At 38.2% G+C, this 13,876-nt stretch overlaps 3 protein-coding genes across 5 annotated transcripts; all 3 read right to left on the reverse strand.

The window, feature by feature from the left end:
• Positions 1 to 10: 10 nt before the first annotated feature.
• LOC114726480 (malonyl CoA-acyl carrier protein transacylase-like) lies at positions 11 to 3,557 on the reverse strand. The gene is made up of 10 exons (XM_028913088.1): positions 3,130 to 3,557; positions 2,449 to 2,534; positions 2,305 to 2,371; positions 1,829 to 1,971; positions 1,382 to 1,430; positions 1,147 to 1,284; positions 966 to 1,046; positions 710 to 886; positions 542 to 628; positions 11 to 420 (listed from the first exon to the last, which is right to left on the reverse strand). Exons 1-10 carry the CDS (start codon positions 3,436 to 3,438, stop codon positions 358 to 360), a joined length of 1,200 nt encoding a protein of 399 aa, XP_028768921.1. The 5' UTR covers positions 3,439 to 3,557; the 3' UTR covers positions 11 to 357.
• Positions 3,558 to 5,365: 1,808 nt separating this feature from the next.
• LOC114726475 (shewanella-like protein phosphatase 1) lies at positions 5,366 to 11,545 on the reverse strand. Of its 3 annotated transcripts, XM_028913079.1 has the most exons (10): positions 10,259 to 10,505; positions 9,285 to 9,385; positions 8,919 to 9,032; positions 8,574 to 8,786; positions 7,817 to 7,952; positions 7,468 to 7,643; positions 7,049 to 7,137; positions 6,811 to 6,880; positions 6,102 to 6,209; positions 5,366 to 6,000 (listed from the first exon to the last, which is right to left on the reverse strand). In XM_028913079.1, the coding sequence occupies exons 1-9, from the start codon at positions 10,455 to 10,457 to the stop codon at positions 6,123 to 6,125; spliced, it is 1,185 nt and encodes a 394-aa protein (XP_028768912.1). In that variant the 5' UTR covers positions 10,458 to 10,505; the 3' UTR covers positions 5,366 to 6,000; positions 6,102 to 6,122. The 3 variants fall into 3 exon arrangements, with proteins under 3 accessions (XP_028768912.1, XP_028768914.1, XP_028768911.1); XM_028913081.1 differs by lacking the exon at positions 10,259 to 10,505 and adding an exon at positions 11,467 to 11,545 and having other exon boundaries at positions 5,366 to 6,209; XM_028913078.1 differs by having other exon boundaries at positions 5,366 to 6,209.
• On the reverse strand, positions 11,223 to 13,866 carry LOC114726472 (UDP-glycosyltransferase 87A1-like). The gene is made up of 2 exons (XM_028913076.1): positions 13,179 to 13,866; positions 11,223 to 12,426 (listed from the first exon to the last, which is right to left on the reverse strand). The coding sequence occupies exons 1-2, from the start codon at positions 13,660 to 13,662 to the stop codon at positions 11,525 to 11,527; spliced, it is 1,386 nt and encodes a 461-aa protein (XP_028768909.1). The 5' UTR covers positions 13,663 to 13,866; the 3' UTR covers positions 11,223 to 11,524.
• Between the last annotated feature and the right edge of the window lie 10 nt (positions 13,867 to 13,876).

The raw sequence follows: 13,876 nt of genomic DNA on the forward strand, positions 1-13,876 counted from the left end.
GCTCGGCGAATTTCAAACACATGACTCGTCAGTACATTCCTTGAAATATTTTAACAGAAGGTATTAGGGGTATTATAAGATGATATAAGCTAGAATTATTCCCGCCACAAGTGCAATAACTTATGTTTGGAACAAAGAGAGAAGCATGTTGCTGCCAATCCGAGAATGAAATTTTGGTTACAAAATTGACGTCTAACTGACAAGTTATAACTAATCTTTGGTCTCTGCCCTCGAGGAAACTTTCTCCCATGTTTACTGGATTTAGCACAAGCTGATGATCCCGTGAAAAAAATTAATTCACGTTTAACCATGTGTCCTTGCAAGCCACTGAAAGAGAAGCAAGACCTCACTGTCTTCTCAAGCGCCAATATTTTCAATGTCAGCACCTTTATCCAGTCTCTTGATAATCCCAGCAATAACCTACAAGTTAGCAGGAAAAATGAAGCCGTGAATAATACGAGATTCGGACAGAGAATGCTAAATCCAGGTGCTCAGCCTGCGATACATTATCATGCTAGTACTTGCTACCAAAGTTTCTTACCTTTCCCGGTCCCAATTCATAACTTTTCTTCAGCCCCTTGGTTAGAAGAGTCTTCACTGTTGTTTCCCACTGAACAGGGGAAGTAACCTGCGAAATGAATTCAGGGTGCACTTATTTCCATTTTCCAGTTCACGACCGACAGGCACAGGATATTGATAGAAGTGTTACCTGGCGTGCCAATATCTTCTTTATCGTGTCAGGATCCGCATGTGGCTGTGCATCAACATTGGAGATGACTGGAATTCTTGGGGTTCTAATCTCTGTAGCTGCCAATGCTGCTTCCAATCTTGACACAGCTGGTTCCATGAAACCAGTGTGAAAAGCACCAGCAACAGCAAGACGCACCTGCCAAAGTAAGGAAGTGGTGTTACTTCCGAGAGAGTAATTAGCGCAAGACAAGGCAGATAAGGGACAAAATTCATACTGTCATTCGAGCTTTGAAAGACTTTGCCTTTGCCTCCACTGTTTCTATTCCTTTTATGCCACCAGAGACAGCATAGTTTCCCTACCAGCATAGAAAATCAGTCAATATATGTTAGGTACTCATCATAAATCTTAACACCATAAATAATTAAATTAAGGAGGAGGATACGTATTAAACTTACAGTGCATAGGTAGTTTGCAATTTGAACCCTCTCAGCTTCAGGAACTTCCTGATTAGCTGCATCACACAATTGCTGAACCTTCTCCGAATCCAGTCCTACCACACTAACCATGGCCCCTTTAGCAGCATCAGCAGCTTCCTGTATGAAGGGAAAATATTAAGCACGGAAACAATGAATTACACACAAATTCATGCGAGTCAGATAATGTCTTAAACAAGAGGCAGAGGCTGCTCACCTGCATGGCTTCACCCCTCAATTTGACCAGCTTGAGCCCATCTTCAAAGCTTACAAATGAAACACAACATTGGAGTCAACAGCGCGTTAAAGAAATGCTGACCATCTCAAAAGATTTCAAACATAATCAGTTAAAAGACATATCAATCACACAATGCATATCAGTAAATCACACAGATAAGGACCAGAACGTAATTCTTCATCCTTCTTCAACAATATTGACGTTCAGAAGTATCTCATAGTTGGGATAACATACTCATGCATCTACCGAGTTTTTTCAAATAACAAAACTCTGAAAATCAAAATAAATAGGACCATCAATTTCATCACACAAGTGGCGTTGCCGAAAAGAAGGGCTTACAGAGGTCATACTTGTTTCTTTCATATCGTACAGCTTTTATGATGGATGAGATTGTATTAAGGAAAGTACTTAATTTGGAAACCTCACCTAAAGGCTCCACCAAATGCCAGAGCAGTATATTCTCCAAGGCTTAAACCACATGCAACATCAACTGAGTCAATAATCTGCTGGCCTCCATCACGTGTACGTAGTAGCTCCACTGCAGCTAGACTTGTGACATAAATAGCCGGCTGAGAAAGTAGAAAATCAGATGGTAAATGTTTAGTTATTGAAATTTGAAACAATCATTATAACCAACCATCACGGCATTCAGAACAAGTTGGCGTATTCATATTAACATAATGATAGACAAGCATCAGTAGTTTCGATTAACGTTTAGATCACTTCCATCCCCCAATCCCTTCTCAAAGCAAACAATAGAAGACTCTGAAATGTCCCATTTTGAATTACCATCACATAAGCTACTTTTAATTGGGTGGAACAATGAAACTTCTAAAAGCACAGCACATATGGCCTAGAGACATACATGATAAAATCCTTCTTAAAAAGCAGAGGCAGAATACCTGGCTGATAACTGTAGAATCTAACTTTTCTTTTGGTCCATTGATACAGATATCGAGAAGATCAAACCTGAATTCAAAAGATATGTTATTGTACTTACAATAGAGACCAAAACATCAACTTGACAAACTTTTGTGTATAACTACCCTAATATGTCATTTGCTTTCTTGTACAGTGATGCAGCAACAGGCACATTTTGAGCTTCTTTTCCCATTCCAACTGCTTGTGCACCCTGCATGGACATCAAAAGTAGATTTCCTTTAATTAGTATAACTGTGCAAATAGCATAAGGCAGTATTTAGCCTTCAGTCAATAGTACTTCTTACATTTCACATACAGAACAATTTTAATAGATGTCAATGAATCAAATACGCTGTCATCTCTGTTACACATGTTATTCATTTGAATATTTTAAAAAAAAATGATTGCGATTGCTAGGTGGGGCGATTCGCTAACCTGAATTACCCCATAGAATTCTAATGATATGCCCAGTAATGGATGAACTTCTCGTCATAACATAAAACACTACCTCTTAGTTTCAGCTGTGTCCAAAACCGAGCTCCAAATTCATTTAAACCGGCTACTGAAAAGTATATGGCTACATACTGATTTAGCCGTTTTTTTTAACTTCCTTGGTTGGTAGACCTTTCGAATGCGAATTTCGCCCAGATATAGACAGACAAAGCAAGAACATAGAAGTGCAGATTTCCCAGAATAAACACACAAGTTCACAACTTTTCTCTTCCAAAAGTAAAATCCCAACATTTTCAACAATGACATTCCTCAATTTTGATAAATCCAGCGACCAAGAGTTGTGTGAACTGTACCTGGCCAGGGAACAGAAAAGCGGTACTAGGCTTGTAGTCAGAGAACAAAGCATCGTCGACAGTCGCCTGAGATCCGACCGATACGCTCATGAAAACCCTAGATCGATCCGAGTGTTTAAGACTAAAACTTGAAACCCCATTTCGGAAGGAGAGGGAATTGGCGGGGAGTGAAGGTTGGGAGCGAGTGGGAGGGGAGTGGAGCTTCTTGAGGGAAATTGAGGGAAGAGTGAGGGAAGAAGTCATGGTGGAGAGTGATGGAGGGTGAGAAGGGTATCGAAGAATAAGGGAATGGGGAAGCAGAGTGTGCATTAGACCATTAGATGTCTGGGTGGGAGTTATATAGAGAGAATAGGAGTGAGGTTGAAGAAGGGGTTCTAGCCGAGGCGGAGCTTACAAAGGTAGTCGTTAGAGATGTCCACGAAACCGAAGAAACCGGCCAACTACCATCGGGCTTGATAAATCAATGATCCTGATTATTGTCACTATATATATACTTATCAGATGTGCATCAATCCTCCTTATTCGCAACTCATAATCCTAAGTAAGTGGAAAGTTAGATTTCGGGAGTGTTTGGGAAACCCAAAACCATGGTTTCAGAAGCACTTTTCCGCAAAACGAGATAATCTCCTCCACATATTTACTTCGTAATCCGTAAAAGCACTTCTGAAACCATGGTTTGGTTTCTATCCAAACACCCCCGAAGGCATGGAAACAACAAGCATCTTGGTGAATTATAGGAATTTCGTGTGTTTATGATTGTACAACTAATTACAGGTTTTTAATTTTCTTTAACAAGGATGTTCATCATATGTGATTTTTCTAAGAAAATTTAATCACGCGACATTGCGTTCTAAAAACCATTTTTTTATTATAATTTTACTGGAAGTGCATTTTTAAAATTTATTCATGTAACTGTGATGGCTTTTTTTCTCGTGAGAATGACGTTATGAATTGATAATACGACGGATAAGAATACAAAAAACTTTGTCGAGGATTTAAGCAAGCTCTACGATAATTGATCAAACTGAATTACGAGAATACAATTTTAGGTTGGAATGTAAGATTCAATAGTCACTTTTGACTACATGTCAAGAAACGCCAACATCATTAAAAAAAAGAAAGAAAAAGAAAAGCTAACTAATATGCGTATTCACTGGCTCACAGCAGTTATCTCCTAAATATTGAAGTTGTTTGCAGGGACATTCCATCCATGACACGTAGATCTTTTTTTTTTCCTTAAATTGAAAAAAACGTGTAGATCCTTTCCATTGCTTCTAACTATCTAATTTTGCACCTTTTCGAGGCCTTTTATTTTAAAAAAAATGATACAACCTTTTATTCTCAATATAAAAATTAGTTAGAAGATTTAATTTATTGTTAAATATAATATTTTAATCTATTTTGTCTCCTAAATTTATAATTTTTTCTTCACAAAATATCCTTATTTTTTTTATAGCAAAAAGTTTAAATGAGTTGGACTCACCAGGGCCAAGGCGGGTTTTCATTCAGTGCTCATCATAATGATGAGCATCATATGCTTATCACTATAATACAATCCAAACTATTCAAAATCTAATATGGATGATTTAGATTTAAAATTTTTAATATATAATCTTTCAATGATAAATTTATTTTTTTTAAGGATATGTTAGTTATGATATTATTTTTTTTAAAATCTGTATCTATAAAAATAAAATGTTGATTAAAATATATAAAAAAATTTAAATTCAATATAAACCATCTAAATCGATTTTGATGGTTCAAATTGCGATGAGACCATGCTCTAAATCGATTTTGATGGTTCAAATTGCGATGAGACCATGCATGGAATGTGCTCCCGGACCAAGACATACTTCTAGTCTTAGATAACACGTACAGAAATACTTACAAACAGCTCATTAACAAGATTCTTATATTGACAATGAGATTCAAACTTAAAACCTTATAAGTTATAAGCTGATTTTTTACCAACTGCACAGATTCTTGTTTGTCCACAATATCTCTCTATTGTAAAGATTCCCATCAAGAGTCAACTGTCCAATGCACATGATGAAAGTAAATAGTTTAAACACATATTTATTACAAATAACCAATTTCATTAATTTTTTTATTCACTCTAAATTACTTATCTAACTTTTATATCAAGTGTCGGAGTTGGTATTACTCGTATTTCTCATGTGTTTATGCGTGCGCATAATGCAGATCAACCGTAATTACGATCTTGATAGGCCATAACAGAATAAGCACTTTGAGATCGCATAACTAATTTTTCAGTTCATCGTGGTGCATTAGAAGAGATTACAGTTATCATGAGCTCACTTATGGCCAGTAATTTTAGCATACAAATGCTAAAATTCAACCAGAAAACTAGGGGAAAAAATATATACGAGTACAGATCAATGGTTTGAACCCTTTTTGGTATTAAAAAGATTGGAAACACCAGAGAACGATACATACAAAAACCCATTGAATTGCCAAAATTGGTGCGCTGTGCCAGTCATCACGAGTTCCAGAGAAGCAACGAATGACTGTGACTTGGCAAATCAACGGATGGTAAATTTGACATTATTGGATTGGACCTAGCTGGAGGCCTTTCCTTCCTGCAGATGCACAGTTAAGAAATAAGGAATCATGGTTGCAGCAATATTGTGTGGATGAGCAAGATATCACCACCACCATCATCATGACCATTACTGTTATTGGCAAGTTGAAATGCATCTGCATTAGAACGCTCCAGCAAGTTGCATGTACATATGTATTATTAGCATTAGTGTGTGACCAGTACATGCTCGGACAAGTTCCACTTTGAGAATGCTAAAGACTGCCAGACAAACGGCTTAGGAGCAACATGAGGACTGGGATTACGTTGTCCTTAAGGTAGAAGAAGATATTGTAGCAGCGTTACTTCTCATATTCCCAATTGATACTACGACAGAACAAACAATAGGCAAACCGGTTGAAATTCAATCTACCTGGTCGATAATTATTTGTCTCTAAATATATTCAACAACCTGAAGTTCGCTGTATGTGTCCCTTTTGCTCCTAATAACTCTTGCTTCATTGCCTCTAATTTCCAGAACCTGGGAAAAACAAATTCGTGCATGAATCCCATGAACCATTATACTAACTCAACAGAGAACTGAGAGAAATAGGCACAAAAAGATATCACTATGGCTCGAAAGCATGTGACATGATTAATCAGATTTAGATAGTACACATGCATTAAAGGAAATCACTTCCCATAAAGGATTCAATGCTTGCCTTGCATGAAATGTGCATGGTTGCATTTATCAAATATTACCCCCGGTCCTTAATATAAAACCTTATCTGACTTTTATTTTGGTCTTAAATATAAGACTCCAATCCACTTTGTCTCTTATATTTATCTATTTGTTTTTTCTAAGATAGTCCTTTTAATAATAATAGTGTTAACTAATAAATTTGATTGGAAAGGATATTTTAAGAAAGACAATATTTATTTATTACAAATAACTAACTTAACTTATTTCTTTAATCTACTCAAATTAGTCAACTAACTCTTATATTTAGGACTAAAGGTAATATAATATTAAATAAATAACAATACGGTGCTTAGCATCATTTTGTCACCCAGGTGAATACTTTAAGAGGCTCATAACGAAGAAACATCGTTCTATTTACTGGCCCATGGCTTATTTATACCTCTGGTCTCGAATTAAGAACTCCGCCGGACATTCCAACATCCACACGCCATATGCTACAATTGTATTTACTGCAGAAAGAAAAGACTTGAGTTCAGGGCATCAAAATATTCTGAAGCGCAATACTTAGACAGCCATCTAGTTACATATCAAGTTTGATACCAAATTATAACTCAACCCAAGATCTCCATTACTTGAGGCTATCTTGAACAAGGTCAAGAGTTATATTATTTCCTTACCAATTTACACCCATGGGTTGAGGAGTATGCCCAACAACCATGGCCCTAGCATCAACTGCTTGTAGTGTCTCTTCAAGAATGGAATATACCTGAAAATCATAATGTTCAGTGTCAAATTCCGAAGTCTTTGGAACCCTACGAATTTCATGAAGCCTCTGTGGCCCCTTACAAGCATGCATTGGAGGAGACAATGGATAATGGATCCATCATGTGCACATGTAACTCAAACAAATAAATATGAGAAACTTTCACTGCAAAATGAAGACAAAAGCAGTGGAGAAAGAATAAGCATCCTCGCACTGATCATAAAACTAGAGTTTGATGGGAAAAATAATGTGTTTCTACTTTCTACTAATCCCACTACTTAGGAGATTATATTTATTTGCTGCAAATTAAAACTAGCACATCAGAGTACTTGCCTGCTTCGTCTTATAGTCCACCAAGTCCATTGTATCTCTTGAATACAAACGATTCCAAACAACGCTGTCGTAGCCTCTAGTGGCTATGAAAGGGACTTTGGGATCACCATCGTTCTCACTCAGACCTCTCATCCAGTCGGACACTTCTTTATTCATGTTCTCCACTCCATAGTCAACTACAGACAAGTGAGGGGAGAAGAAAATTACAAAGACAAATTATCAAGTATTTCAAATTCAAAGGAGAGAGGTTTTGTTTACTTGAAACAGTGCTAGAAACCATGACAAAACAGTTGATAGCATAGACTTAGGACCAGGATAAGTCAAATTCGAACGTTAGAAGAATTTTTACCGTGGTGAGGAAGAAGGCCACCATGACAGAAGACCCAGTCATTGACCTTGAGTACAACAGGATGCCTTGCTAACTCGCACGCTAATGAGCCACCAGGCCTAAAAAGGATTGATCTGGCAATGATTCCTTTCTGCCTCTGTCCTAATTGTTTGAAAACTTTATCAGAAATCGACAACAAAATATCACATTTGAAGAAAATATAGTAGTGCTCCTATTCCAAATAGTAACTATTATGTGTCACTTTAAGAAGTAACAAATGATGTCTAAATGGTGCTAAGCGTATTTCTCAGAGTTCACTAACTTTTCTCTCCATTGCCCCTTACTCAGGAGTATATTTTCACGTGAAAATTACTCATAGTCCCAGGTAAGAAAATTAAATACAGAGAGGTCCCAAGAAATTCAATCTTTTTTGTTTTTACAAGTCTGACTTGTAAACATGAATTGTTAAATTTGACTAGTAAGTGTGCAAGTTTGACTTGTAAATATGAATTTTTTGGACTTCCCTGTATTTAATTTTTTTCCCCTAAGACCTATGGGTAATTTTCCCTATTTGCAATGAGTTAAAATTAGATTAGTCCATTGAAGAAAGTTACGATGATCTGGTTTAGTACAGGATATCTGTATGAAAAACGAATTCATCAAATGAAATAGATAATGTGAAATTCAAGTTCTCGTTCTTCAGTGGGCATGGTGTGAGGCTAGGTCCTCCCCATTTGCATGTCTCAATAACTGAAAAACAAAATAGAACACTATATACCTTCACTAGATTCCAGGGACCCCAAGAGTTCCTTGACATCCTCTGATCTACTTTCCAACTTTCAGAGACATCTACCCAACCAGCAAAGGTCTCTTCCCAGTCATTGTCTGAATCAGTCATGTATTCCAGAAAATCACTGCACTCATCAAATCCCCCAGATTCAACATATCTGAAATCCCCTTCCACATTCATAGTCTCATGGTTGCCATTAACCTAAATGAAGAAGATTAATCAATGGAAAATCGCATAAACAAAGATATATAACAGAAAAGAAAAATAATCCAAATTCTTTTAATCCATAAACACCCGGTATGCATTTTTCAATGAATCTGAAACACAACAAACCTGAAAGACAGCTCCACCTTTTGCTTTTGCTTGTTTGTCCAATGATCGTAGCAAAGACAAGATGGCAATTTCATCCTCACCTCGGTCTAGCACATCTCCAAGTTGAACCAACACCTAGTGAAGTGAAAAGAGAAATTGCCGTCTGTTAAACTCAAGTACAGTGCTAATCAGTTGATAGTTTTTCCTCAAGCATACAGAATCGAGGACAATGATGTTCCTTGCTGCCATGTGTACATGGTTCACAGCACAATTAAATTGATTTGGCCTTTAGGGGCCAAAAAAACACTTGGCCTTGTTTCAACAGTATCGTTGTTTATTCTAACCAAAACTTCGACATGTGCATTTTGAAAAACAAAGGAAGCATACAGTTTCTCCACCAGTCCACAAGTCTTGGCCGTCAGAGCTCAATACACCAGCCATCTCAAGTGCAGTTCTAGTTTGCCCGAGATCTCCATGTAGATCTCCAACTATCAAGGAAAACAAACCTCGATAAGACATATCAAACACAAATGAAATGTGACCAAGATCAAAAGTAGGTCAGATTATCAGAAAAGGACACGCTTGAAGACCATCATCATAGCAATGAACTAAATATATTCAAGAAAGTTCTCCATCACATGGAGCTGGAAAACCTAATTAAAATTTCAAAATCTAAGGCAATGAAATATCAAACAAATAAATAGTTACACATTTTGGGTACAAAAATCAGCTCAAACATCTAAGGCTACAGAGCGATGTGCTTGAAACTACAATAAGAAGATAGGAAACAAAGAAGTCGAAGCTAAGACAGACATTCACTTTTAAGACGCCAAGGAAACATCAGTAAATCAAACTCTACTTTGATCATAGTTATTTTTCAGGTGAGTTTACCAACATACTAATAAAGTATAATGCCATTGGGCCATATTCCATCACGGGGAAGAATGTGCCAAAATTGGAATATGCAAATTAATATTACTTGAAGCATAATAAGATCTCTGACACTGACTATGATAAGCGAAAATAGAAAGGGATAATACTCATATAAGGCTTTTCCAAAGTAACATAAGTACCGGATTTACACAATGCACGCCACAGCTGAACAATCAGGGAGATATTGACCCCATACTAAACAAAAGACAGATTCATACTGATATGCATATTTTTTATCAGACTCAGCTGGAACGGGAATCAAGACAACAAAGGATGACCAGGACCCACTTGGAAGACCGCGAGGCAAGACATGATTCAACGAAGAAACCAAACGAAACGAGTAAACGAACATGACTCGAGCATTGCCAAGCATATTGCTTATTGATCACGAAAGCAAAATAGTAGAAACAAGAAAAGTGAGAACAAACCGGCCACAATTCGGCGACCAGGAGCAGATACAAAAGTCGGGGGATTCCCTCTGACAACTATGGGTTTCAAGGCCCCTGCTGGGGTATAATTCTGGCCATCAAGAAGTAAAGAAGACGAGGAGGAGGAAGAAGTTTCAGTGAGTTTGCGAGGGTGAGAAGGTGGGGGAAGTGGTACGGAGTTTAGACAGAAGGAAGCCATGGGAGAGGCTTGGTTCCATTATTTCGAAGGCATAGAGAAAAAGGAGCGACCTTTTAGATGGCGAACAAAGTCCGTAAAATCGAAACTACTCCTCAGCCGAGCATTTGGGATCTTTTGTGTGCATATTACCCCATCCACGCTCGAATTATAGTTTTACACCCATACGCATATTTGATGCTTAAAAATTAAAATACGTATTTTTAAGAAAATCAAATATGCCATCCAAATATCGTCAACTTTGAACAAATATAAAACTAAAAAAAATTTAGCGGTTCAGCGATTGTGCCTGAAGTGGATGCAAAATTCTTACCATCTTATGAAAATACTACTTACTTTTTTCCAAGTCATAAACTTTGATGGGGTTGGGAACTGTGAAAACTGAAGGACTAGTCCAGGCTGGCGGGTTGTGCCGGGTATGGTCCAAAGAGACGACGGTGATTGGTTATTAGTGGGTAAGTCACTCTATGAAGATGGATATTAGATATGATTGTGATTTGGTGAGATTCCTGCATCCTGCTAGTGTCTCCAAGCCTTTCCCCATCTCTTCACCCCAAAAGTTAAATAAAAATTAACTAATTTAGTGATTAAAATATTTTTTAAAAATTTATTTGCAAATATTTAAATTATTAACTGTAAAACATTTCATAAAAAATAAACATATTACGGCATACCTACGGGTTCATAAATATAATCTGTGCATACATATAAAATGTTATATTTATTTGACTGCAAAATTTTATCAACCTGATTTAAACAAAATTGAAATCGCAGGCGAACACAATCTATCGCTTTTATATGGCTGTAAATTAAATTGGTACACATTAAAAGGAGGCATAAAATAAACTATAAAAAGAAGGCATAAAATAAACTTTAAGCAGTACAAAAGCTTATTCAGCGCATGTGAAGCGGAACACAATTAATTCCCCACTCCTCAAGTTAAGGACGTGAGCTTGGAAGATCAGAGCTTCAAAACTGGCCATGGGATCACTAACTGATTGATAGTACAAACCTTCGAACCATTTCACCAAATTATCCAAAGGAATTACCATTGTTATTCGGGTTCGCCTTCATGGCTTACCACTTCGCAACAAATCCCTTAGAAACATATTGATATTAGTTTCAGAGGAGCCACCATCTGCAATTGCAAGCTGACATATCTGCTGAATCTGTTTGGCTCTTTTCCTCAATTCTCTTCCTTCTTCACTGCCTAAATCCATGACCTTCTTCAAAAGCTCTGCAACTTCGTCTCTAGTCACCAAGACGTCTTCTTTAACCCCCTTCTTCACTTTCCATCCAATCTTCCAGTCCTCCACAATCAGCTTACTGTTCAGAGGCTGATCCATAATCAAAGGGAAAGCAAGAAAAGGAACACCGACGAAGGCACCTTCTCTTGTAGAATTCCACCCACAATGACTCCAGAACCCTCCTATCGCAGGATGCGACAGTACTCTCAATTGGTCGCACCATGGCAATACCAAACCCAGATCCCCACAAGTCTCATTCAACTTCAAACTCTCTTCTCGCGCTATCCACAGGAATCGAACCCCACTAGCTCGCAAACCAGCAACGATTTCTTCAAGCTGAGCCGTTGAGGCAGAGAGAAAGCTGCCCTGAGAGATGTACAGGACAGAACCAGAGGGTTGGCTGTCCAGCCACTTGATGTAGCTGTGGTCACTATCATGGTTGGCGATGCTTGAAGAGGGATTGTGTTTAAGAGGGAGATAAGGTATAACGGGGCCAATGGTGTAAATTGGGATCGAAGAAACTGCTTTTAGGGCATGGATGACCTGAGATTCAAGCTCGAGAATAGAAGGGAACAGCAGATACTGAGCTTTGAGCGCCCATTGAGCGACTTTATGAACCCAGTGCAACATTTTCCGGCTTTGCCAACTGCCATCATTGAGTGGAAAATCCGCCAAACGTGTTGAGGAAAGCCCTGGAATGTAATCCACACGTTCATCGCCATTTTCTGTTTAGAGCAGGCAAATAGTTAATTAATATTCTCCAAATGTGGACGTGGTCTCAAGGAAAGGGTGGCCTTTGGCGCTTTACAAAAGATAATATGAAACGAAATAATGTCGTAGTTCTGCCAGTTGCTGTGTCTAGCTCTGTTCCAGTCACTTAGCTTGCCAATTCGAATCAAAATACAATCTCGGTCTTTAATATGAGATTTTATTTAATTTTTATTTTAGTATTAAATATAAGACCTTAATCTACTTTGTTTCTTATATTTATATTTTTTTTTTAAAATAGCCTTTTTAGTTCTAGTCAATACACTTGATTAGTAAAGATATTTTAAGAAAAACAACACCTATTTAAAACAAATAACTAACTCAACTTACTTTTTTAATTTCCTCAAAGTAGTTAACTAGTTCTTATAATTAGGACCGAAAGTAATAATTTATCTAACTATCAGTATCGACTTACTCTTACACTGGCCATCATTTTCCAAATTCCATGTAACGTACGGGTCTGGTTTACTAAAATACTTGGAATGTGAGAACTCCAAGGGAGTCAAACCAATGTAAAATTTTAAGTAGGTCGACAATGTAATAAAAAGGCAGTGATACTCAGCAAGAATATAAGGGAAGAACAGATGAAGTGATTTTTTTAAAAAAAAAAATTAACACAAAGGAGGAAAATACATATTTAACCCTGAAAAACAGTTTGAATTTCACGTAGATGAGGTTTATGCGAGATCACGTAGAATAGGATTCTTACCCGACAAATTGACAGGGTAGTGTCCGTTTTGCTCGAAAAGACGATAATGGCAGATGACGGAGAAGAACGACGCCGACATGGGGAAAAAAGACGCTACTGGAATATTCCTGCGGATGCCGACGCCGACCACCCAGAACAAGTAGCTGTCGTGTACGATGCACGTCGGCGGTGGGTGGAGCCGATCCAGTAGGTGTTCAAACGGAGCCTCCATCTTGGTCATGACAGCGTCAAGGAAGGCGACCATGTCGTTTCCACGACCGCGCTCGGAGGGGATGACATTGGGTATGGTCCTGAGCCGGATGTTGCGGGGCATCGGGTCGGATCCAATGAAGCCGTGCCATTCTTCGGTGACGACGAAGGTGAAGAGGATGTGGCTGTTCTTGGACAAGAGGATGTTGCAGAGATGCATCAAGGGGTTGATGTGGCCTCGGCCTGGGTAGGGCATGACCACCACGTGGCCTTCCATGGGTGACGGAGGATCCATTGGAAGATCCGGATGAATAAAGCTGAAAGTGGAGTAGCAGCAGCGGGCGCCGTGAAAGAATCAAAGAAAGCAAAGCCAGGAAGGCTAAAAGCCCAGAAGAACCATCCCAAGAAAAATCCGAGGAGTGAAAAAGTAACACGGACTTTCGAGATGTTGAAAGATCGTTGGCGCAAAAGATTTCATTCTTTAGCCTTTGGCCGAGGACTCCCACGAC

The sequence above is a fragment of the Neltuma alba genome, unplaced genomic scaffold (assembly GCF_004799145.2).
Source record: "Neltuma alba isolate B1F8T4 unplaced genomic scaffold, ASM479914v2 tig00012379_pilon, whole genome shotgun sequence".
NCBI lineage: Eukaryota > Viridiplantae > Streptophyta > Magnoliopsida > Fabales > Fabaceae > Neltuma > Neltuma alba.